This window comes from Labrus bergylta, chromosome 6, assembly GCF_963930695.1.
Source record: "Labrus bergylta chromosome 6, fLabBer1.1, whole genome shotgun sequence".
Lineage (NCBI taxonomy): Eukaryota > Metazoa > Chordata > Actinopteri > Labriformes > Labridae > Labrus > Labrus bergylta.
The window spans coordinates 25961156-25987691 of NC_089200.1; the positions used below are offsets into that span (position 1 = coordinate 25961156).

Below are 26536 nucleotides of genomic sequence, written 5' to 3' on the forward strand. Positions count from 1 at the left end.
TGTGCTAAAATATATGCCAGGTGTTGTGGTAACAGCACTCCTACCACACTTTAAAAACACCCCACTACAAGCCCACTTAAAGTCCAAGCATTCAAAGTGCGTTGGTATTTTTCTTCAGTATGATATTAAAGGGGCTTAAAGTGTTGACAGTGGAGAAGTAGTTTCCTGTGAGAGCTTTATGATTATATTAATGTTTACTATTTGATAGCTTATTGAATGAGTTTTAAGAGAGATTTTTTTTGATAACAACATAAATGCTTTGACTTTCTATCCACTAAAACTGGACAAAAATGATTTAAAACTACACTAAAATAAAGGGCAAAAAATTACTAAAATGTGATAAAAAATAATTCTTAAAATAAAAAGTGAGTATTTTTTGTTGAAAGACTAGCAGCTGCCAAAATGAACGCTGTCCAGTGAAAAAATATTCGTGAAAACAAACCTGAATCCTCTTTCTCCTCAGTTTGAACATGATGCTTTATAAAATAAGTTTTCAACAGTAACACCAGACTGTTATTACCTCCAGATGTGAAAGAAAATGTCTGCTCTCTGAACTTAAAACACCCTCTTCCTGCACACACACATTTTTATTAGTGTAGCTACAACACTAAGATAAGCTAATCGTAGATATCTAATTAATAATTAATTGGACCAGCATTTAATCTCCGTCGACCTGAGTCATAAAGAAGATCAGATCATGTGAATGTGACATGTTTGTCCTGTACAAAAAGTCATGAGCAGCTCTGTTCAGTCACAGCTGGACTCAGACTGCTTGTGTATCTGCAGCTGGAGTCATGACGCTCAGGTGGATTGTTCTGTTATTTGGTCTGGGTCTGGTACGTACAAGCCTTTACATTTGTGTCAAACAGTAATATATATATACATATATATATTTCTGCAAAAACTATACGGTAAAAGTTCAGTGATTTATGATTTTCTCTGTCGATGGACTGATGTTCTTTCTTTATTTAGGCGACAGCTAAACTATCAGGAGACACAGGTGAGTCACTTTTGAGAAAATATTCAGTGGTAACTTCTGTCAACAGGAGGACAACATATGAATGTTTTATAAAGGTAGAATTTGAAGTACACTCAAGTAAAAATGGAGTACATGTTAAATCCCTGCAACACAAACTCTTGAAAGCTTTGAAATAAACTCGTTAAGCTTTGAGCCATAACGAATCAGGTGTTATCAAACATGTCATAAAATCTCTTCCACTTGTCTAAGAGCAAGAAATACTTTTATACTTGCTATAATCCAATTTTATTATTGATTCCTAATCTGCAGAAACTGATGCTGATCAAGGACATGACTGGGATATCTTTAACGTCAATGAAGGTTTGTCGCCTTGTTTTTAAATTTACTTGGTTGTAAAAATTGTTCTAAAGTTTTTCTTTTGCATCAACCAAAGCATTTTTTCCTTTGCAGCTGCCGGGCTGGACTTGCTGGAGGGAGACATAGAACAAGATGAGGTAAGATAGTTCGAACAGACGCTAATTACTTCACAGGCCAACGGCTGCAGCTATACGATCCAGAAATCTGTGTCTTAATTCTGAGGATGGGATAGGACATATTTGCACACATATCATATTACAAAGACTGCTTCCTATACTGTCATAGTCACAGATGAACCTACTAACAGATAGACAGATAAGAGGACCCCAAAAGGTAGGCTCACACAAGACTGGATACAATACATTTATTAAACAGTCCAGGTCTACCGAAGGTAATCCAGGTAATCCAAAAATACAGAAGCAAACAAATAACTAAGAGGCAGGCAATGGTCAAAAGACTAAAAAACTGACAGGAAAAGAACGCTGGACCAAGATGATACAATTGGGGATTGGGGAAGAATTATGCGGGGAAATATGAGACTCAGTATCTGAAAGACAAAGAGAGAATAAATACAAAATAAAACAGGAAATGACTTTAAGAAAGAATAAATAAAATAAATAGACAGAAACAAAACATGACCTTGGCTAATTTGACAGGTTGCGTCACCTAAAATAATCACCTCTGTGAACATAACAACAACATATCTTGAAATGTACCTTTAGGAGTTAAGAATTAAGACACATGCAATTCAGTTGAGAGCAGTAGATTCATAAACTGCAAACTGTACTAACGATGATGTAGTAAGGTCAGTTTTATAATTTAATTCAGTAGATATCTTACACATCGGACCATCAACTTTCTCATTGACTTGTTTATGAAAACTTTTTGCAGTGAAGGAAAGCTCTGTGTTAAAAAAATAGTGTTCCCAAATATATATGTCTTTGTACATGGCTTATAGACATGTTTTCTTTTCCTTTATTCCAATCAGACACTCAGCAGAAATTCCATCCTGGGTGATAGGTATCGCTGGCCAACAACAATTCCCGTATACCTGGAGGACAACCTGGGTAAGAAACTCTTCACAGTACTTATTATGCTGTTATTTTGTGAATGCACCAAGTTAGAATGCCGTTTCCCGATGTGTTTTTATAGAGATGAATGCAAAGGGAGTGATCCTGAAGGTATTTGAGCAGTACAGACTGAAGACCTGCATTGACTTCACACCATGGAAAGGAGAGGAGAACTACATCTCTGTGTACAAAGGGAGCGGGTGAGCAAAATGTCCAGTACACTCCAACGTTACACAACTTTTGAGATGAGGCTGGTGTATTTTTTATCATCTAAATGTAGTCCTTGTCTCCAGGGCTTCACAGACCATTTAGTCAAACATGTAGCTTATCTTTTTCCCCTCGTCTGTAGATGCTCCTCCTCTGTCGGAAACCAACACGTGGGGAAGCAGCGACTGTCCATTGGTAACAACTGTGACCGCCTGGGAACTGTTGAGCATGAGTTCTTGCACGCGTTGGGCTTCTGGCACGAGCAGTCCAGAGCTGACCGCGATGATTACGTCAACATCATATGGAACCAAATTACACCTGGTACCATTGACCTGTCACATCTTGAATTACAGCTCAGTGCTAAATAACAACAATCATAAACAAAGGGCATGTTTCTTATGGAACTTTTTATTCTTCTTAGGTAAAGAGCACAACTTTAAAACGCGGGATGACACAGTGTCCAGCGCTCTTGGCGTTCCCTATGACTACGGCTCTGTGATGCACTACAGCAAGACGTCCTTCAACATCGGCTCTGAGCCAACCATCGTCACCAAGAATGCCAAGTTCAGGGATGTGATTGGTCAGAGGATGGGCTTCAGTGCTAGTGACCTGACAAAGCTCAACCGCCTCTACAACTGCAGTGAGTTATCCCAACCTTTCATTCTGTCCATAGAGTATTAAACCAGAGAGGTTAGCCAGTTACACCAACCATTAAAAATATCACAGAAAGGAAGGAACACATCAGGCATCATACTGTGTAAAAGAACTATAAGCACAAAGTAAAGGCAGATGTCTCAGTTTTGTTTCATTAGCCGACAGTTCCAAAACGTCCTCTTACTATCTTCAGCTCTTCAGGAGACCGAAGGCAGCCGACATGTTTTTCATTGTTAGCTCTGTTGCGAGTTGATGCAAAAATATCCATGTGGTTGCACTTTTGTTTTTCACATGGAATTTGACCACCCAGTTATAAGGCTGAGGTTGGTGTGTCCCGTCAAAATTTTGATCTTCTTTGACACTTTTAATGCAGGGCAAATAAAAGCCAATAAAATAAAAAGCTCAGGGTTTGATAACACATTTGATCAAAGGTTTACTAATTCAAATTCTTACATAAGACATTTAAATGATAAATTAGATGAATTTATTTTATTTAACCTTTTTATCTCAGCAGGAATATTCCCTTTGAGATAGAAGCTCTTTTTCTGCTACAGCGCCGTAATGAAGCTCTGCCGTCATTACGCCTTAAGACTTTCATATTGGTTCTGCAGCAGTGATTGGTCGCCCAGTCTATAAATTCACATTGCCTTACACACACACCGCTGAGCTCCACTGCTGGCTCCGCCGATCCCGTCTCGAAAGCGAATGAAGAGGGTGCAATAATTCTGTGAATTTGAAGTAGATACTTTTCCTTTTCCATTCCCTTTTCCAAAAATGAATGAAGCATAATAATGCTGTGAAGATAATTACTTCATGGTATCTATTTGCAAAAATGTAATTTGAGATATTATACTTATCAGATAAATATCCACCATCTTTTATAAACTATAAATATATTCATATTACCGGACATTCCCAATAATAACCAGAGTGTAAACTAATGAGACTCGCGGTGACACTGTTTTGTCTTCACAGCCCGGTCTTCTACGTTTGTGGACAGCTGTGACTTTGAGGAGGACAACATCTGTGGCATGATTCAGGGTCCAGGACACAGACAGTGGGAACAACGCAGTTCTGTGAGCGGAGGGCCTCAGACCGACTTCTCTAACATGGGCCAATGCAAAGGTAGTGTCCGTCGTTATGGTTACCTAGAAAATGCTAAACAGGTGCATGTTTTGATGCTGAACTATTAAATCCTGTGCACCGAGACACAAGTGGAAGAAATGTGTGCAAGTTGTTCTTATTAAAAGCAATCAAGGGTCAGTTATTTTATTTAGACTTACTTACATGTAGTATCTTAATCTTGTTATTGAGCTGACTTCATGAATATATAACTTAATCTAGTTAGATCTAGAACTATAGATAATCTAAAATTAAAGCAGATCTATTCTGCTGATCCATATAGAAAAATAATAGAAAATGTGTGATTCTGAATAAGCACCACTTGACTTGTTTATTATTTCCAGCAGCTCTAAAAGTATAGTTTGTTGGTGATGGGAATTTGTTTCTCTAGAAACACAGGCCTGGTGGCCTTTGTGTCTCAGCATTGTTCTTCCCTTTAATTTAGTTTTTTTATCAGCTGCCCTGCAGGGAAAAGGGAGCCTATTTATTTGGAGTTAACTATTTTAGTTATATTTCCCACCTTCTATGTGTTTTCCTTGTTTCCTTGCATCCTTGTTTCCTTGCAATTTTAGTGGTTATCCCTCTGGGAAAACTTTAAGATACCCAACGTCACATTACAAATGAATAGGTACAATTTTAAATTTTAGGTTGATGTGTTTGGAGAAGGTCAGAATAAATCCCCCCGTGGAGTCCAGACAGTGACTGGGGGTGAAGCTTGAGACTGGATGGGTGAAGAATTGATGGATGATGATTGATGGGGAGGGTGAGGGGTTCACGAAATATCAGCATGAAGGAGCTAAAGGCAGAGAAAGAATCATATTTATTTATTTATTTATATTTAAAAGGGGAGCAGCGCGACGGCAAGCTCACAGTGAGGGAAGGGCGTCATGCTGTTATTGCTGTTGGTTGGATGAGGCCAGCTAATGAGACAGCTGAGTACCAAATACGCCCGAGAAAATGACAGCGGAAATATGAGAGTGAGAGTGTAAGAGGGATGAAGGAGATGGACCCGACGTGAAGTCAAATATAAAGTCTTCTTGAACTTACACTAGAGATTCATTTTAGATATTGAGCTCTCTCTAAACATACCTTTGTTTCGTTGTCCAGTCAGCAGTTATATAAAATAAAAGCTCATATTCTTCTCATCTTATCTGTTTGCTGTCTGAAGATATTTTCAAAATAAAGGTTCCTGATGTGATATGACATAACATGTACAAGGTACAGACCTGCAGTAAAAATATTCAGATCCTCATTGAAGTTTTAAGATAAGTCCTGATTTAATGATTTATTAGACACAGATTATGAAGGGTTGATTCCTTTAGTTGTTGATAAACAAAAGCAGATACAGAACTTTATGATTTACTGCTCAGGCTTAGCTGTCAAAGATATCAGCGCTTGTGCTTGCTTATCAATTCGAATTATCTCTTTAATCATTATAAATTAACTATTGCCAGTTATGTAAGTAAACCCTGCAGCCAAACATGAACCCACTGTTGTCCCTCGCCATCTTTAGGGAAAGGCTACTTCATGCACTTCAGCACGGCCTCTGCTGAGCCCGAGGAGCATGCAATTCTGGAGAGTCGCTGGCTTTACCCCAAACCTGGAGCTCAGTGTCTGCAGTTCTTCCTTCACAACAGCGGGGCAGCTGACGATCTTCTCAATATCTGGGTGCGAGAATACGATGAGGCCAACCCCAACGGAAAAATGAAGCTCTTCAAGAGTATTTCAGGTAATTAATGCAACACGACGTCACTCACAAAAAAGTCTTTAGCTTTCATTAAGACAAAAAATAACAGCACCTAAAGAGTACAAACACCTGCCACAACCCTTAACGCCTAGGATACACATCATTGTTTGTCAATGTTGGTCCTCTCTCAAAGAAAGACGTATATGCATTGGCATGTTTTTATTTGTAAAGCTCCCATAGGAACATTTCCATCATACAGAACAGAAGTTGTGCATTTCTCTTTTGGGCATTACCAGACATGTTCCTCAAACCAGTTACTGTTGAATGTCGCTCGAGTCAGAAAAACTGCTTTTTCTAATTCTGCACTGGACTCTTGGAACAAGATCCAACATCTCCTTGAGGACAATTAATTTTGACCTTTTGGACATTTTAGAAACCATATTTTTTAAACCTCCAAACCTATGGTATTCAATTTAATTATACTCACTGAGCTGGCTTCATTATACACTCTTGTATTTACTTATTCCTTAATTGTCTAAGTTAGAAATCCCACACTTTGTTCACTTTAGTGGCCTTCTTTTAATGCTTTTAATTGAGTCTGTAATGACTCGATGATGTCATCGTAAATGATGAGGTGCCCCTCGATGGTAAGTATAAATAAAGGTTGCATAAAGTAATTTAAAATAAATAAAAAAATATGAATTGCAGTCACTTGCAAAAGACATTTTTGTCATCTAAGCAGTCCTTTTCAACTCAACAATACAGCTGATGAAAAAATAAAAACATAAAAAGAAAAATTTGTACAATAAAGAAACAATATGTATTGCAATCAGTTGCAAAAGCAGATTTTCTAAAAAAAAAAAATCCATCATAAAACACATTTAGTTTCTTACAAAATCTAATTTAAGTGCAGATGAAACTCTGTTTTTAGATAGAGAACACAAAAGGCCTCTCTCTGGATAATTTTTATGTCGTTTTTAAGCTTACCAGCTCTTTGTTTAATACATAACACTACAGTGATATGATTGTTACAGTTGAATATAGTTTCAGACTTGTAATATCCTGTTCTCTTTAGGGGGTTTTATGGGCTCCTGGGAGCTGCACAACATCAATCTGAATGTGATACATAAGTCACGTGTAGTGTTTGAGGGTGTGCGGGGAAACGGTGCATCAAAAGGAGGTTTCTCTATAGATGACATCAACCTATCATCCACCAAGTGCCCTCAGCACATCTGGCACATCCGCAACATCACCCGCCTGATGGCCACCACAGCGGTGGGAAGTAAACTGTACAGCCCTCGCTTCCTGTCTCCAGCAGGTTACTCCTTCCAGGTAAACTCCTTTTTCATATCTTGTGTTTTTAATCTAATAAATACAGAGACGTCCAGTAAAGAATGACTGTAGCAGGAATAAAGAAAGTTCACCTGCAGCCTTGTTACAGAGATTTAAACATGAACGTGATAACACACTGATAAAAGACAGTAACACTTTACAACAACCATCATCAATAAATAATAAATTTATAGTTAATTAACTTTAGCTAATAGTTATTTTACTGTTAACAAACAATGAAATGATACTTAATAGTGTTTCACATTATTTATAATGCTATAATTGATGTTATGTTAACACTTTATTGCACAGTCTTGCATGATGACCAGATGATTTGTAAACCTTTAAGAGATGGTTTATAAAACATCTGTAAACATTACAGAGATACATGGACCAGAAATTTCAGCTGAAATGTAGGGGAGTTACACCACACTCGTGAAAAACCACACACCATCTGCATTGACACCCAAGTGCACTACTGTACAGGGAAGTGAAGGGACCGCCACGGGGTACCTGCTTGTCCCAACAGCTCCTGTCCAAGACAAAAATAAAGCAGAACAATAATGTCTCTAATTTGCATAATCTGCATTGTGCCACTAATTACAGTCTTGAAAATAAAAGAAGAAATCCCAAAAACTAAGAAAAGAACACAGGTGTATTCTTACCTACTTTAGGTCATCTCCCAGCATAGCGTCTTACCTCATCAGTCAGAGGAGTATCACTAGCTGTCTAACTGTGAATCAGCAACTACAGCCAGTGAACTACTCACCTAAAAATAGCAGAGAAAAAAGGGTTAAACCTGTTAAAGCTAACAAGAATATTTTCTCATTTAGTCATCAGTGAGGCAGTGTACATACATGTATTTTAAGGAAGTGGTTCATACATTTATTTGATTAAGTACTCTGACTGGTTCTTCCAAAGTACCCAGCCTTAACTTTGACTCTTTGGTCTGTAGGTAGGTGTGTACCTTAATGGAAGAAGTGACCGTCCAGGCTACATGGGCGCCTACTTCCACCTGACCTCAGGCCCCAATGACCATAAACTCAAGTGGCCGTGTCCGTGGCAAATGGCAACTATGGCCCTGATGGATCAGCAGTCTGATGTCAGACAGCACATGAACATGCACCGGATGGTCACCACTGATCCTGACAAGATGTCTTCTGATGGTAAGAGAATCGGGATTCTTTTTACCAAACTAGTACCGCCTTCACCTGCCCCTCTGCATACCTTAAAAGGTTTTTAAAGACTACTGTTGTTGTTCTCTTAAGTTAACCAGCTGTTAATGTTACTCAATATTTTAAGCCCAAACCACGATTTCCTAGAACTAATTTAGTTGTTTTTTTTGGTGCCTGAACTAAGCCAAGTTAGTGGCTGAAATGAGATGAGAGATGATATGCGAAAAAAGAAACTGAAATCTCTGGTACTTTTGGTGAAAAAATGTCCCTGTTAGAAAGCAAATTCAAGGAAATGATTAACAGTGTATCACAGCGCAGTAACTTTCCAAACACAGAAGAGCAAGGCAGGATTAGGCCATATTCTACCTGTATTACTGAGGCATGCTTGACTAGACCCTCGTTAATTTCCTTATACCATGACTTGGGTCTTCTGTGAATTTTTCCTGTTAGTGAAACTGAGAATTGCACCTCTTCCAGGTTATGAGTACTACTGGGATGATCCCAGGAAGGTGGGCTCAAAGGTGACTTCATCAGACGGCAGCTCTTACTATCGAGGCCCAGGCTACGGAACGAGTACCTTCATCACCCACAGCAGACTGAAGAGCAGAAACTACATCAAAGGAGACGATGCCTACTTCCTCTTCAGTCTGGAAGGTGTGGAGTCATTCCAACATGAGACAGGACCACCATTCAAACACAACTCTTCAATATAAGATCATCTTGTCTCTGTTTGTCTTCAGACATTTCTGATCTGCTGGAGACTCAGGCGCTTCCTGAAACCAAACAGATGAAGGCTGCAGACAATGGTGCACCTCAGGGAGCGGTTTATGACCACACGATGGTCACAGTCATAGCAGGTACTGTGGGAGCGGCCATGTTGGTTATTACCGTGCTGGTCGTAGCAAACACCTGGAGGATGAGAAGAGAGAGTAAACAGGAGAGCGACCATGCTGTGATCATGAAGGAACTGCCAGAATTCATGGACGTGATTGTGAGTTCATCATTAGAGACAGTAACCATATAAATCCAGATAAACAATAATATAGTGCCTTAACAATGATGTCATGTTTTTAATGTTTAACATGTTTCTATTTAATTACAGGAGCAACCAACAAAAGGTTTACCATCGTCATCCACTGCATGAAGTCTGAACCAATGAAAAAATGAGAAGAGAGTTCATTGATCTCTACAACTGTTTAATCAGATTCTCACCTGAACGTGTGAGAGAAGAATAATAAATCTTTTAATTCAAGCGTGTCAAATACGTTGTTCCTTTCATTGCCATACTAAGGGGTATGATAACATGATCAACGCTGAGTGAGAAATGATCTTGAATATATTTAGCTTGACTTTGAATGTGAGCTGTGAGGGTACTTAGGCAAAATCAGAATGAAAAACGTAGCAGTGAAAGATCATTGTTTAGACCTCATAACCTCATATGTCACTCAAACCATCAAACATGTATTAATTCCTGGCTCACTTACATTTGGTTATAGACAGACAAACTTAACCCCAAGTTGCTCCCTTACTGCTTCGTCAGTCTTGATGAATGGGATTAGTTACTTCTGATGGTCACTTTACATAGCGACATCTGTCATCAGGGTGTGAATGTGTAGGTGTGACCTGCGGTGTAAAAGTGCTTTGAGAAGACGAAAAATGTGCAATACAAGCTCAATTCCATTAAACATTTGCATACCTGGTTCAAAAAAATAAATAGGTCTGGTTAGTTCATGTCTTGAACAGCGCACACTGTACGGGAGGTGAATGTTTTGATAACTCTTCCGTTTGGATTTTATGAAGAGTTATAAGAGTTGTTCACAATAAGGCGTGTGATTACCTGATTGACAGGAGGTCACGGTGTAACGGTTTGTCAAGAGTCATAAAACCTTTTAGCTCCAGCTCTCAGTCTGGTTTTAGGAAGAATGAAAGTTAGGGTGAGACAGCATTTCCAGCATGGACTCCAAAGCCCCCTGCAGTAACAGATGGATGACATCAGTCTGTTAGGGCCAGACCAATATTACATTTTTGGGCCTGATACCGATATCATTATTAAGGAGAAAACAATCTGAAACCAGTATATTGGGATCTGTTGAGATTGATGGAGATATACACATTTATTGCACTGATCCCTCAAACACAACTGGAAAATAACTAAATCTATGTGCATCACCACTTCACACTCTGGAGGGTGATGATGACTGTTGTACTCCACATAGCGCACTCTGCTGGTGACAACCAGAAAGAGAACTGCTAGGCAAATAAAATGGTATTTGACTGATGAATAAATCCATAAATATCGGTGCATATCTGCGATAAAATTAGCCGATGCCCATATTCACTTGATATGCTAATATCACTCAATATTGTCTGCTGGCCAATTCATCGGTCGGACTCTTCAGTCCACGGCACTGACTGATCCCTTTGTTAAATTCTAACTCTAAAAAAGCCAAATAGTGAAATAGAAGCAACATCTAACACATTAAGTCTAAACCTCAACATGAACTGGTGAAGAGTTAAATAGGTTTTGCTTAAAATTATTTTGTTTAATTTCAGAGTTTTGTTTTTTCTAAACGGTTTTACGCTGATCAAATTCAACATTGACTGAAATAAAATTCTAATGTTCAAGATGCATCAACATATGACAGGTCTGCCAGTAAGAATAAAGGCCTTTGAACTATTTACTCTGTGACTAGAATATTCTCTATTTGAGGAAAATGATGGTGCAATGTTGTGGCACCTGTAGCCTAGTGGTTATTGAGTGCACCCCATGTACTGAGGCTATCGTCCTCAAGAGCGAGCGGCCCGGGTTCAGATCCGACCTGTGGCTCCTTTTCCACATGTCGTTCCCCACTCTCTCGCTCTCTCTCTCTCTCTCTCTCTCCCCAGTTTCTGACTCTCTCCACTGTCCTGTCTCTGAAAAACACATAAAAAGCCCAGAAATAAATCTTTTTAAAAAAAGATGATGGTGTTTACATGATGTTCACCATTACAGCTAACAATCACACACATGGCACAAACACACCAGACAAAAATCAGGTCAAGTCAAGCATCTTTTTTATTATGAGATATTCGGACACAACAGAAAAGTGCTATGACTCACTCTCAACAGAAAAGGCTGTAAAGCATGGAAAAAAAAAAACTCACAAAGGCCCGGACATGTTTCATGTCTCACACACAGTCACCTTCTCACATGGTGTGCTTCCTTTAAGCAGATTGTCACACGAAAAAAAAAGTAGAAATCATTTTTCATTCAGATCAGTGGGACATTACAAATAAAGGACGTCTTACAGAGGATGGGTTAACACAAGAGGAAGGAAATTAAAATAAACTGTTAAACTTTTCTCTGAACCATCAAAATCAAACGTTTGCACAACATTCAACAAACAGAAAATGAAACTGTTGTCATAAGGATTGTCTTTGATATTGATTAAAGGAAGAATGTGCGACATTTGAGACATATATATAACAGAAATCAAGAATGTCTTATATAAATGTCTCTACAATGACTGAAGCCTGAGTCCCGCTGGCTGTGTTGTTGTTAGCACTGTGTTTACATCATGTTTACATAGACGGGATGCCGACTCCTCTACTGCTGTTTTAGTCAAGGACTAGAGAAAAAGAAGAACATACTCATTGCTTATTTGAATGTCACGTAAGTGTCTTTAGATCACGGCCATTCTGTGTCAATTTATGTGCAATATGAAGCTACGCGCTAACAGTGTGCTAACATTAGCCCGCTAACACAACAATGCAGGCCAAAGGCAATTGCAGCTCGAGCCAAGGACGATTTTGTCCGCCACTTGCTCTAAACTCCTTCACGCGAACACGAGTGGAGGGAGGTTGGAGGTGTGTCTCTGGAGGAGAGCGGAGGCTTCAGAATAGCCGATGTCTCGCCAAACAGCAGTTTGTTTTGGTTTTATGCTGGTGCTCAAGGGCGACATCTACTGGATCAAAAAGTCACACATTCTTCCTTTAAATATTACACTGCAGACTTGTGCAGATAATCAGACTCTGAATGTTTACAGCAATACATGTGCAAGTTCTCCTGCTGATTGATTTTTTTAATTTATTTTCATTCTTTGATTGTTCAATTGAAAATGTTTGGCCCTCAGATTTTTGTGCAGGTTAATAAATAGTGGTGAGGTCAGATTTAGGTTGAAATCCCTGATTCAGTTCTCAGGTTGGACCAGAGGGTCTTGATATTTAAAGCTGCATTATTTACATGTATCTTTCAAAATAAGAAATGGATAAAAGAACTATGTGTAACATGAAACTAGTCATATGTAGTTGAGTTTTCTCCAAACTTAGTGTCGTTTGGTTTTCTGGCAACGATCGATCACTTATTACACCTTTTAATCCCAATGGTAAAGAAAAACAGAAAGTGTGTCGATCACATGGAATTACCGTTCTGATGTTTGAACTTTCAGTACTTGGTCGATATGTTTCACATTCACTGCTAGAACAACTTGAAAAGCAGTAATACTTTTTTTTTTTTTCATATTCAATCTTTCTCTGCACGCCACTTCCCTTCTTCTCGTCTGTGGTGTTCAGAGTTTCATCAGCAGCCTTGAATCTCGTGTGCTTTGTTATTAGGAATGGACACTACAGACGTCACACTATGAGCTACTGGCTGCTCTTTTGCATATTCACTCTTTGGTTCTACGCTGACTGATTATAAATGAATAGAGATTGCCTTGGAAAGCAAACACTTCAGCGTTTACACTAAACACACACATGAACACACACGCGCACACACACACGAACACACACACACTTTGTGGTGGAGGAAAATAGTCTGACACACATTTCATGAACACAGCTTGTTACTGCTACATTAACCTCAACGTAAGTGCACACACACACCTGGTCTAAATAATCTACACACACTTATTCACAATGTGCTGAAACCTGCTGCTGTGACAAACACAGGCCTCAATCTGTCAGTGCTCAAAGGAGCTACTGTGAGGCACCATACCACAGAGAGGACATAAACATGTTGCTTTGGAGGACACATACTTGAAGACAAACTGACTCACAGCTCAAAGTAATTGTTTGATTTCTTAAGACTTTGAAAAGCCAGTTCAATCAAAAACATTTACAGAGTCCTCTTCAGATGTGTGTGCACACATTCCCCTTATTATTCACACAGAATTTAAAACCAAACAGAGGAAGAGGCAGATCAAGATCCAAAATAGAGATGTTACGACACCAATACCAGAATCTGTTTCAGCCTCTGATTGTGTAGTCAGTTACAGTCAGCTATTCAATGAACTGAACCAGTACAATCATTCACAAGCCCACATACAACCATCAGGTTTCAGGTACATTATCAGACGATAATATGTGAAGTGTATACAAAGATAGTTTTTTAAATCCCATTAGTAGTAGAAGGATTCTTTGTATCTGCTGATAAAACAGTGACCGTCTTAATTTGCATATCGTCACCAACTTGTATCAAATGATGCACCTGTCTGACCACAAGAATGTATCCATGGTGACAAAATGTTAAATATTTGATCTTGGATCATTGTGTTCATATTACAAGTGATGCTTAACTTTGTTTATACAGCTTTAACACGACTGAGATCAATTCAAATATACACATGAATACCACACCAGGTGTTTTATATACAGTGTGGTTTTAGATTTGTGTGCACACAGCTTCATACAGGTGGAAGGTTTATTCATTCACCTGCACACAACACTCCTCCATTAGAACAAAAGCCACGACGCCCTCTGATGAATTAAAGAAAGAACATGTTTTCACGGCAAAAAAAAAGAAACAAAAAGTGATACTCACAGGCTGAATAAATACAAAACTGAATATTTCAAATATTCTAAAGCCATGGTTCCCAACTGGTGGGTCAGGACCCAAACGTGAGTCACGGATGTCTGCCAGGGTAGAAAAAAGTCTATGCTGTGCTTTAATTTTAGAGAACATGTGTGGTAGGGTTGTTCATTCAAACTCAGTAGGTGGTGGTAACGCACCTTAATGCCATTACATGACAAGAGAAGAAGATGAAATACACATTTTATGTATGTTGCCAGTTAGCATGGCGGACGCTAGGAGGCAAAACTACAGTGAATATTATTCATTTGGAAAGGAGTGCTGACGGCGTCAACAACGCTCGGAGCTGGGCGCTGCTCTTTTTCTCCAGGCGGCCGCTTTCTGTTGCTAACACGCTCTCCCTCAAACAATTGATGCTGGCACTCAGAAAAAAACGCTAGGTGCATTAGTGTTAAGGTAATTTAGGGAATAAAGCCGAGCTGACCAAGTCTGACCTGCAGGGAAGAACTGATAAACTCTGGATGAATCAGTGCGTTCACTTCTCATTCACCCACTAAGGCAGGGCGGTCACATCATACTTCTAAGCTGCAGCCGTCACAACAGAAACCTGCTCTTCCCTTCTCTATGTAAACTGTAAAACAGTAGAAACCTCAACTCCATACACAACCAAAAACATCCTTTTAATATGAATACACACCAAATGCTTGTGCTGCTTAGATTGAGAGGCAGTACCATCCTCCATCATCGAGCCAATCCATAAACCTGTTATAGACTGATCATGTTACAGAACATTCAATCTGTAGTGTAACATATTATTAAGACCTGTGCCATGATTTAAGGGTCTTCAGTCACCTTTTAATGTCATGTTTTTCATTATATCATTCATGTCTCCAAAGAGATTTATGACGGCTATAAGCCAGAACAAACAAACATGGAGCCTGCACCTGCAACCTTTTCAGGCAGCAGACGACACAGGACTGAGCTGTGGAAGTGTAAGATGTGGACGACCACATTGTAGAGGTGGGCGATATGGAAAAAATATCATATCACAATTTTTTTTGGCAAAATCACGATCACGATTTTATCACGATTTTTTTTCATACTGATCTTAAGACTAATTTGCAAGTTACTGACCAGTTCAACCAAACTTATTTCCCTGTATAATGTTTATAATGCACAAAAACTGTGCTGACAAGTTTAATCTATTTGAAAAACATCTTTGTAGGAGATCTGGAGGTTTTCCCTCTGAACAGTTTTAGCACCAGAAACATCTTTCCCTCGATTTGATCAATATTTATGCACAATTTAAGGCTTTCTGCACCACTTTGAAATTATGATTTAGTTATGTGTCCTCTTTTTGTGTTCATCAGGAACATTTTCAAGCAGTGGTGCATTCATTTAAAAATATGTAGACTTCAACAATCAAGTTCTAGTTTTTTAATCTTCATCACAGAGCTCCAATCAGCAGGAAGTGATGAGTCATAACAAACCTCCTTATAGGTCACATCATTTTCAGCCTAAAAGCTGACAGCACAGGTCCTACACACACTCACATCTCATCATCACCATGACAACAACACGGCACAGGTCCTACACACACTCACATCTCATCATCACCATGACAACAACACAGCTCAGATCCTACACACACTCACATCTCATCATCACCATGACAACTCAGCTCAGGTCCTACACACTCACATCTCATCATCACCATGACAACTCAGCTCAGGTCCTACACACACTCACATCTCATCATCACCATGACAACTCAGCTCAGGTCCTACACACACTCACATCTCATCATCACCATGACAACTCAGCTCAGGTCCTACACACACTCACATCTCATCATCACCATGACAACTCAGCTCAGGTCCTACACACACTCACATCTCATCATCACCATGACAACTCAGCTCAGGTCCTACACACACTCACATCTCATCATCACCATGACAACAACACAGCACAGCTCGCACATACTCATTGGTCATCACGCTTCATCTACCGACAAAGAAAGTGTTTCTCTTCACAATCTAAACTCTCCCTGTAGCTCTTTGTGATCTACAGAATGTAACGCTCTTATTAAATATATTCTACAAAAAAAAAATCATTTGAACACCAAAAACAAAGTTTGAATACCTTCAAGGGATTTCTGGACATTTTCCAAGACCAACTTTCTGTACCATCGTTAACAAACTGAAAAAAATATGAAGTAACTTTGGAAGAAAATGTTGTTCTTTACTTTTAAACATGGGGGGGGTTTCATTTAATGATCATTGGTTACAAACGGACGACGCTGACCACCGATTTCAAAGTGCTGTACGGACTTTGAGGCCAGCTACCCTCGAGAGGAAACTTTGGAATTCACATTTTAGGCACATTCAAATAAAGCTCGTAGAAAAATATGTTTTTAGTGGAACTTATTAGAAGACAAAACCACAGCTTCTTATAGTTTCTGTTTTTAAACATGTTAATAACGGAGAAAGCAGCCGCACATTATTTAATATAAATTGGTCTCAGGCGAAGCTCGATTCACACGTTTAGAAGTATTTAATATAGTCTTATATAAAAAGAACTTCTCTGTTTCACTCAAATTACAATAACCCTTTGAACAGAGCTGAACCTATTTGTGCTTTACAACACAAGTGAACCAGTTTGAAGTCTTCACACACCGGACTTCAGAGCAGGACTGTGGGCCGTGTAGTTAATAATTGTTAACTGAAGTAACTATGACTCAAATGTAGGTATTCAGTCATTGTGCTAGCTCTCTCACTCTTCTTCTCTTCTGTAGATGTGACTATAGGCTCAGTCTAATCTTCATCATTTCTAAGCTCCCTTTGCCCCTCAGAACAGAGTTACAAGGGGTAGTGGTGAAATCTCCCCTCACAAAATGAGAGGACCCTTTAAGACCCCTGAAGCATCATCAGTAGTCGTCGATGGCATTATGTAAACAGACGTTACCGGAAAGGCATTCTGGGAGATTTCTCAATAACATTTGGTTTGGAGTGTTTCTATGGAGAGTCTCAGTTTGGGGGTCAATGCAGGCCCAACACGTCACCCATTCCTCCATTCCAACAAGAATCAGGACATCCTACCCCATGATGTGAACGTGCAAAATGCAGAGACAGGGCTAAATGGTAGGGTCAAGAGTTGCGACCGAGCTTTACTCAGCGTTAGGCTGAACAGTCCTGATAAATGCTAAGAAGCAGTTGAAGCTAGTTGAGTGTGTGGTTAGCTTGTTTGGTTTTTAGTCATTAAATCTAACGCTGTCAGATTATGATGTTCTGTGGTTGGTTGCATCAAGCATAATGATGTCGGTGTCGCTTTGAGGTGTAGCAGCCACAGGCCTTCAAAAAGCTGCATGTTTCTTTCACAATAAATCAGTAAAAAAAGATAATTAGCGTCTCTATGGAGACACTCCAACACATGACTGCTCACTGCTCGTGACTCCAGAAGTCTGGTTTTGTGAACGAACAGAAAAACATCTGCTGGGAGGGAAACTCTTCTCTAAGGCATATAAAACGGTCTGGGCTACACAAGGAAAAAACTCATGTTGGTGTAGCACCGGTGGTTGTTTTAGCAGCATGTTGGTTGGTTAGCTATCTTGAATGTCGTAGGGCACTTGTGTAGAAATCGTCTTTAATTCCCTGTGATAGGGTGCTGGGTTACTGGGACATATTTAATGCATTTTATTTTGAGGAACCAAAAGGAAAAAAAAAAACAAACCCAGAGATTAAACAAATGTCTGCTTCTACAACAAAAAGGATTTTCCAACAAAACATCACCTAAGACTACGAAGTAGGCTGAATCTGAAGCCGCTATCAAACCCAATCATGCAGCTTCTTTCTGGACAGTAAACCTGTCTTCAGGTCCTTTAAGAACCAATGTCACAAAACTATACCATTTTGTGTGTCTCAAGACTGCACAGCATTCATAACATTTCTGTCAGATTAGTGATAGATTAGGCTCAATACGAGCTAATGCTATTAGCATAGTTTCATGAACAAACTTACTTAAAGACCAAGAGTGATAGAAGCACAGAAACCAAAATCTTCTACATTAAGTGGTATTAAATAACTCCTCACACGATGGAGAAACAGCTGAACATGTACTGCAAAGGAACTGCATGCACGGCTCTATACACCCTCATTCATATTCCACCATATATATCATATAAAAGCTTTGCTTGAAGTATTTTTTTTTTTATTGTTGATGGACCTAAAGCTACTTTGTTCATTTTGTTGTTCATAGGACTTGTTTTCCATTTGGGAAAAGGACATTTTTACTCAAGCATCACGTTTTTCCTGACTGCACATCTACGAGAAATCTGACCATTTTCAACTTGCTTATAACAATTCTAACTTCTGGGGCGCTGGAAGCGTAGTGGTAAGTGTGCATGCCCCATAAAAGGAGGCTCTAGTCCTCCGAGCAGGCGGCCCAGGTTCGAATCCGACCTGTGGCTCCAATCCTGCATGTCATTCCTCACTGTCTCTGTCTGTCCCTGATTTCCTACTCTGTCCTATCTCTACAATAGAGGCACAGAAAGCCCAAAAATAAATCTCACTTCCTTACATTCCCATTCAGTGCTGAAGTCAAAATGCCAAACAGGGCACTAAGAGCCTTGTGGCCTCGCCTGTGCTCAGGTGAAGGCAGAGAGACCGTGAGTAAAAAAACTACCACCTGATAAGAGGCAGGATCTCCCTGAAACCTGCCTGAGAAGCCAGCAGAGGATAAGTGCAGATCCTGCTGTACCACACTGATACTCTCATTAACATGTATAGAACTCAAATAAATAGGAAACAATAAAATAACAAAACTACTCATCACCACAGGAAACCCTCAGTTGATTCATCAGTGCTGGGAGACTTCAGTGTTATCCTGCTACATGTTTGTAATCACATCCCTGACTTAACTGATGATATTTAGAGTTTCAGCAATATTTCATCAAAACTTTAAGCACATTTCCAAATTCTTAACACTGAACATTGGACAAAGGCTTTTGATCTGCGACTCTCATGAGGGAAGATTTGTGTGTCCTTATCATGCAGCCTGCTAACTTCTGAATAAATGAGAGTGAAATAGTAGTTAGAAAGTGAACTGCTGAACCCAGATTACAAACTCGGGGTCCAGAGTTGTGAAAAGTTAGAAAAGTGCAGGTTACCTTAAAGGTCACATATTATGCAAAATACACTTTGTGTCTATAGTGTGTCTACAAATCTCCCAATTATGAGGAAAAAAGCCAATCCCCTCCGTCTTTTGCCTGCTCCACTTTTCAGAAAATGTGTGCTCAAATAGGCTGTTTCCCTTCATGACTTCACAAAGGGCAGTAACTCCTCCCTCGTGTGCTTGGTGTTTGTTCTGCCCTCTGAGTCTGCCTTCTCACTGTTAACAACAGGGCATGGACCAGGGTGTGGTCAAAAACAGCTCATTTACAGTTAATGCTACAGACACGATGTGTTTCAGGGCTGAAATAGAGGGGTTTATAGGCATGATCAAATACAGGATGATTGGGGAGCTCTGAGACTTATTTGAACTGGTTGAAAAGGAGGATAACATGTGACCTTTAAAGCACTAGAAGGTTGTGCACTGATAAGAGTAATGCACTGGAAGCAGCAGAAATGAAGTCTTCAGTTCACACTCTGCATGAAAGCCTGAATGTACTGCAGAAAACCAGAGCTAGCATGCAGAACTTCTAACTACACATTATTCACTGAAAATGATCTGCATGTATATGGGGAGATAAAGACTTCTCCCCTATGCTGCTATATGTAGACGTATTTTTTTTATTTAACGTGAATAGTGCAGAGGTATAAACTCAGCTTCAGGACTTTACTGCACAGTCTGGTACAAGTAACCTCTTTTATAGGCGCTGAGAGGATAGAAGGTGGCAACGACAAACTTTCCATCAAAGGTGCGGCCTGTCAGCAGCCTCTGAGCCTCTTTGGAGTCACTGGAGTTGGCGTACTCGACGAAGACCTGGTGGACAGATAAGGACAGGCAGATGAGCGAGATGGTAAATGACTCCATGTGTGCATTAAAGGGTTGGGCGATGTCACGGGTAATGGTAATACAGCATGACTTTAAATATGAAGTGACCGGTCTATAAGATGCAGTCTGATATTGGAGGTCTCCCAGAGAGAAAAAAGTTTAAAGTATTCCTTTGTGATGGTTTCGATTGTGTTCAGCGAAGTCTACCCTTTGCAGTTTCTGAGCAGCTGTGTCGCTCTTTTAGTACCATCTGTTTTCACTCTGTGGAGTTTGCACTCCTACTAGCTACAGTACAATAGTTGAGCTCTCAGCCTACGGTGAAACTTGTGATGTACTGACCCTCGTCCCGCATGTTACATGCGGTGATTTTTCCATTAAACTTAATTTAATTGGAGCAGCTTCTGGTGTGCGGACTCAGTACTTTTCTATCTTTGGATGTTTTTTGTTCAGCACCCAGTACTTAAACTTTCTCGGATGTGCGTGCCGTTTTTATATTTTTGTATGAACTAAAGTTGTATTTTGTACAACACAAATAAAGCAGTGTGTAAAAATGAGTTTGTAGTTTCAGTGTAATGGAAATGTTTACAATGAGTTAAGGGCACACAGTCTAACCTGTCCTTTTCCTGGGTTCTCTTTGGGGATGAGCAAAGAGACCACCGAGCCGTACTTCTGACACTCCTCTTTCATGTCCTCCAGGATGTCTGCGCAAAATAACGACATGAGACAATTCACTCTCAGTACTTTAAACCCGATGCACTTCAATGACATGAAAAAAAAAAAACAATTATGAAGAGGTACCTTCATACTCCTCGTCGTTGTGCAGGTGGCTGTCCTCGATCAGGTTTAGCAGACGCAGGACAGGAGAGGGCAGCAGGACCATGTCCTCAATGTGAGGAGCTGACACACACACACACACACATAAATATTGTAACCACTGAGAAGTGTTATCATCTTGTTCAAGGTCTCAAATATTGACACATACCAAAGGGGATACTGAAGAATGGGCTCAGCAGGGCAGTTTCAGCCGTGCATCTTTGCTTTGGGTTGTTGAGGAGCATGCTGAAGACAGAGTAACAAAAGGTCAAAACACAATATGAAGCAATGTGGTCATATCATAACAATGTGAACTGCACTGATTGCCCAGCTCTGAGTGAAACACTGTACCTTTTGATAAGGTCTCTGAGGTGATAGACAGGGATGGCTGGAGACACCAGACTGTTGCTGGCAAAAATATGGTCGACAATGGCAGCACAGTTATCCTAGAAGAGAAGGAAGCAGATTTAAGTTCATCATTTGTCTTATTTCATAAAGCTTCGATTTCTTTTAGGTTTTTCTTACTGATAACAGCTCATTCAACTCATTTCTTTCACTTTTTCCTGAGTTCTGTTTCTTCTTCTTTTAATACACCCGAAGTTTTTCTACTTAAAGGAAGAATGTGCAACATTTTGATCAAGTAGATGTCGCCGACCTTGGATCTTGGCTTGAGCTGAAAATGCCTTTGGCCTGCATTGTTGTGTTAGCGAGTCAGCACACTGTAGTTAGCTCGTAGCTTTACATTGCATGTTAATCGACACAGAATGACCGTGATCTAAAAACGCTTACATGACATCCAAACAAGCTTTTCTCTAGTCCTTGTCTAAAACAGATTTATAAACAAGGGGAGGAGTCGGCCGTCCAGTCCACGTGAACATGATGTAAACACAGCTCCGACAACAACACAGCCAGCGGGACTCACACTTCTCACTCATTGTAGACAGACTCATTGATGACTCAGCGATATTTACAGAGGACATACTTGATTTCTGAACAGCTTTGTCATTACCTTCCACTCCTTCGAGCGGACGGTGTCTTTGAGTTTGATTCCTGAGAACATCTCCAACAGGATGATACCGAGGCTCCACATGTCGACGGCGGACGAGCAGCCCGAGTCCCCCTCCATCTCAACCCCAGCCTGAGCGAGGTTGTTCTGAAGCTCAGCCTCTGGAGCGCGATACCCATCTGTTTGAATGTACTTGACATCCTGGAGGAGGCGAGGTGGGTAGAGAGTTAGAAATACAATAGTTAACTTTCACAGCCCTACAAATCCTCAGACACACCCACCTGGTTTCCCTCTTTGAAGCTGAGGCCGAAGTCGATGAGCTTGAAGCACTCGTCGTCAGCGCTCCAGAGGATGTTGCGTGGCTTGAGGTCAGCATGGACATAGCCTTCCCTGTGAAGGAAGGCAAGGGCCTCTAGGATATCTCGGGCACAGTGCTGGACGAGCCACATGGAATGGCCCTGCTGGGACCTGCCCAAAAAAAGAAATTACACTCTTAATCTAATAGAAGCTCAAGCTATCCTTAAAGACCATCCTACAGACCTTTACTGATTTCAATTCAAAGGGTGGCCCTCCCTTTGAAAAAGAAATCTCCAAGATGGCAGCACATCTTTACCTGTCAGTGCGCCTGTGTGTCATCTTGTGTGTTTGACTGAGAGATACCCGTCTCATCTCTGTAAAGTCTTGTGTTGCTAATGACTTATGACAGATTCTGATGAATGCTTCTTTTTGTGATTCCTGTATTTATGTTCATTGTTGTTAAGTGTTTTGTGTCTGAAACCCTGTAATTGTGCTGTTTGCCTGTCTTGGCCAGGACGCTCTTGAAAAAGAGATTTTTAATCTCTATGAGACTTTTTCCTGGTTAAATAAAAGGTTAAATAAAACATTAAATGGCCAAATAAACATGTAGTGTACTACTACACCAGGGTCTGACTGTGTCCTGACAAGGTTACATTCATAATATGGATTTATCAGTGAGGGTAGGCTCAATAAAAGAACCACCTCTGAAACTTACTAAAGGCTGAATTAAAGAGTAAATGTCTTGATTAAGTGTCTGCAGGAGCTGGGGATCGAACCCCTGATGACCGACCCTACCACTGAGCCACAGGGGGGAAGCGATACAGCAATATTTGTTGTTGTGACTCCTGTGATACAATTACCTTATCGCTGGGGCCAAAAAAATGTATATTTCAATTTGATAAAATACAGCTATCAATCCAAACTGCTCCAGTGTGCTCATCTGTCTGTGTGTCTGCACGTCACCCTCACCGCTGTGCCTGGGACACGCAGAAAGTTAATACATTCATCCCGGGGTTTACATTATTAGGGCCATTTATTACTCTTCAGTTTATCAGCTATTGTGCTGTATCATTTTATGATCGTCAATACATCAGTTATCTGTGATTCCCGCCCCTCATCAGAGTCTTACTACATGACAGGTAGGAAGTCACTTCACTTACCTCCCATCCTGAGATCCACTGTTGCCTCTGACCAACAGCTCGGACACACTGACATCCAGGAGCTCCAGCAGAAGACAGCGGGTGGTGACACCCGTACAGCTGTGGTTGGTGAACACGCCGTACAGCGTCACTAAGAGAGAACACATCAGGCAGAATACATCTCATGCTCTGTATAGTGGTAAAGTTTTCATTTTTAAAACACATTACTTCTGTAACCAACGCTTACAAAGTGAGACATCACAATTACACACATTCTGTTTACTGAAATGAGATCATATTTCTGATTGCATTGGTGAAATAATGTGGGTACCGATGTTTTTATGTCCCTGGATGTCTTCCAGCACGGACCTCTCCTTGTGATACCCGTAGTCTCCTCCCTGAGTGTCGGCCTGGAACTCCTTGACAGCGGCGGTGGAGGCTGTGCCCGAGCTGACCCTGTACACAGAGGCCGACACTCCCTGGCCGAGCCGGGACTGGACGGTCCACATCTCCCCGAAGATCTCGAACAACACGGGCTTCATGCTCTGGTCCACGCTGCCCTGCGACGACGCCATGCTGTCGGGACGCGGAGTCTGGACCTTAGCAGCGCTCGGCTCGGAAGATCCGCAGTGGGCCATTGCAGGAGAGGAGAGGAGGAGAGGAGAGGAGACGAGGAGGAGAGGAGCCAGCTAGTTGACAGGTGGGAGCAGCTGCAGCACCATTGCAAAGTGGCTGCTCTGTCAGAGACACATAAAAACTACCTGGACGAGTCAACGACAGCGAGCAGACAATACAGCTACACTAAATCCCCACGCAGAGCTACACCTGTGCATATTAGACCAATGTTTATATACTGATATGAAGTCACAGGGGTCAGCTGACAGATAACAGTGAGCTTACCGAGCGGCTTCAAAAGGCTTCACTAACCACTGAGTTTGAGTATTAAGCTACAACTTCCGTCACACAAAGGGAAACACTTCCCTCATAACGTACCTGTTACTATCACGACAAATCATGTCGTATGTAAAACTTAGGAAGCATATAGGTTTCGAGTTAAGGAAAGTTTTCCCTAACTTGTCACCTAGGTTGTTGATATCATCTCACTTCCGGTTCTGCACTCCTCCCTGTATGTTTACGGTCTATCGTGTCCTGTTGTCTGCCCCCTGCCGGTCAGGAGGGTCCATGAAGAGTCTCTGTCATCTAAATGAGTGAGCCCACTTTGACTTCACAAAACTCTGGCCACCCCAAATATCTAAAACACATACTGCTAAAACAATTATTTGATCAATCATGTGATAGTTTTGTTTTACTGTGCAAGAAAACATTCATCTAAGACCATGCACATTCATTTGATTTATGTATTGGGGACATAGGTTATTAGGCTAGAATTGCTCATTTTGATAAAGAATGAGGAAAATAGCCTATAATATATCCTATACAAAGTCTGGAGTAAGCCCTGGTCAAAATTAAAACTCATGTGATTAATTTTAAATAGCCTAAAATTAATCAAAACTTCATTCAGCCTGTAATTTAAATCTCCAGAAACTTATGTTAATACATTAAATGTGTTTTCTACCCACATTCATAAAGTAGCCTATCACACGACCAGCCATGGAATTTCCATGAAATGTGCAGCTCCAACGGATCGGGCTTCAAAACATGAGCCTATTTAAGATGTGGACTTTCAGTCCTATCTGGAGGTGCAGAGTTTCCTCTGTCCGGTTGAGTTTGAAGCAGGTTTTATTTTTGATGCTGAAATGTCCCAAGATAATTTGCCTTAAATAAAATAGCCTAAACTGCACACATTTAAGCATTTAAAATAACTGTTAAACAGCTTCTCTAATATTTTAAAGTAAATAGTTAAAGAAGACATTCACACATCAATGTAACACAATTGAAAAAGAAACAACATCTGCTCAACATCATTTAAGCTATGTGGTCAAATCACTCATAGCCTAATGATGACTCCACTCTGACTCTTCTTTTGGTGACTCGACTAGGCCTACAATACTGTTTGATTTTTCCAATTATTTCACTTCTCATTTTTTTATTTCAACCTTGTTTAATGAACATGAATGAATTTAATGAAATTTTTTTTTTTTTTTTATAAAGTAAATTCATTAAATGTATTATGGGTTGATGGTCATAAGGTGAAAAACAGGGCAAATAGTCAAACTACAGGAACAAACACTTTAACATGTTTGAAAGGCAAGATGAAGGACGGTTATATCACTTTACATTTGGTTTTGATTATTTGAAATAATATATGAAAAGGACGGATTGTCAATGGAGCTTTGATTAAAAAAAGATCAGTTACTACACGGCCCCATCATTTAAGACAGAGAAAGTTGTGAAAACGCACTAAGCTATATTTGTTTTAAATTTCATTTACAGACTTCCGCAGGTCATTCATCCCATCTTCAGTCAGACTTTGTAACACAAGCATGACCATAATGTGAGCTCAGTTTTTTCAATCAACTTGTATGTATAAAATGTGTGTATATTTAGGCATATAGATTTACTTATATAGGCTATGTATATGTAAATGCTTATGTATATGTATACAATGTATTTTTATTTGAAGTGGTGCTATCTTTTCTGTATCTTGTGTAATCACTCAATATCCAACTTTTGTTTTTTTAATGGATTCAGTATGATTTTTAGTTGTAAATAATGGGTATCAAAACAATATTAGATTGTGAGGAAGCTCACACTTCTCTGTCAGTGTCAGGTGTGTGAGTCACTGATTGGCTCTGATTCGGCCCAGGTGTGGCCCAGCTTATATATTCCCTTGAGTTGCAGTGGTCTGTGCTGATTCATTGACTCACCATCAGAGAAAGTGAAAGGTTCTCTCAGTTCTTCATGTGCGTTTTAGAAGTGAATAAGCACCACTTGACTTATCTACTATTTCCATCA

At 40.1% G+C, this 26536-nt stretch overlaps 2 protein-coding genes and 1 long non-coding RNA gene across 3 annotated transcripts; 1 reads left to right on the plus strand and 2 right to left on the minus strand.

The window, feature by feature from the left end:
- Positions 1–700: 700 nt before the first annotated feature.
- On the plus strand, positions 701–9835 carry mep1ba (meprin A subunit beta a). The gene is made up of 15 exons (XM_020630735.3): positions 701–836; positions 973–1000; positions 1289–1339; positions 1430–1473; positions 2325–2403; positions 2489–2606; positions 2756–2934; positions 3035–3253; positions 4243–4392; positions 5903–6118; positions 7152–7408; positions 8364–8574; positions 9061–9237; positions 9324–9574; positions 9686–9835. The coding sequence occupies exons 1-15, from the start codon at positions 795–797 to the stop codon at positions 9725–9727; spliced, it is 2064 nt and encodes a 687-aa protein (XP_020486391.2). The 5' UTR covers positions 701–794; the 3' UTR covers positions 9728–9835.
- On the minus strand, positions 6930–8357 carry LOC114920268 (uncharacterized). Its single transcript, XR_010666554.1, has 2 exons — positions 7860–8357; positions 6930–7441 (listed from the first exon to the last, which is right to left on the minus strand). It is a non-coding gene; the product is annotated as an uncharacterized lncRNA (long non-coding RNA).
- A 1785-nt stretch (positions 9836–11620) lies between the features above and the next one.
- Positions 11621–25267, minus strand: uhmk1 (U2AF homology motif (UHM) kinase 1). Its single transcript, XM_020630631.3, has 9 exons — positions 23952–25267; positions 23642–23771; positions 22466–22652; positions 22188–22385; positions 21530–21624; positions 21348–21424; positions 21164–21262; positions 20978–21066; positions 11621–20353 (listed from the first exon to the last, which is right to left on the minus strand). The coding sequence occupies exons 1-9, from the start codon at positions 24256–24258 to the stop codon at positions 20207–20209; spliced, it is 1329 nt and encodes a 442-aa protein (XP_020486287.1). The 5' UTR covers positions 24259–25267; the 3' UTR covers positions 11621–20206.
- Positions 25268–26536: the final 1269 nt, after the last annotated feature.

Coding starts and splice junctions, on each gene's coding strand:
- mep1ba (XM_020630735.3), top strand. CDS start 795: ATGACGCTCAGGTGGATTGTTCTGTTATTTGGTCTGGGTCTG. Junction 2,404..2,488: donor ATACCTGGAGGACAACCTGG/GTAAGAAACTCT, acceptor GTGTTTTTATAG/AGATGAATGCAAAGGGAGTG. Junction 2,607..2,755: donor TCTGTGTACAAAGGGAGCGG/GTGAGCAAAATG, acceptor CCTCGTCTGTAG/ATGCTCCTCCTCTGTCGGAA.
- uhmk1 (XM_020630631.3), bottom strand. CDS start 24,258: ATGGCCCACTGCGGATCTTCCGAGCCGAGCGCTGCTAAGGTCCAGACT. Junction 22,653..23,641: donor AGTGGATCTCAGGATGGGAG/GTAAGTGAAGTG, acceptor TTTTTTGGGCAG/GTCCCAGCAGGGCCATTCCA. Junction 21,263..21,347: donor ATTCTTCAGTATCCCCTTTG/GTATGTGTCAAT, acceptor TGTGTGTGTCAG/CTCCTCACATTGAGGACATG.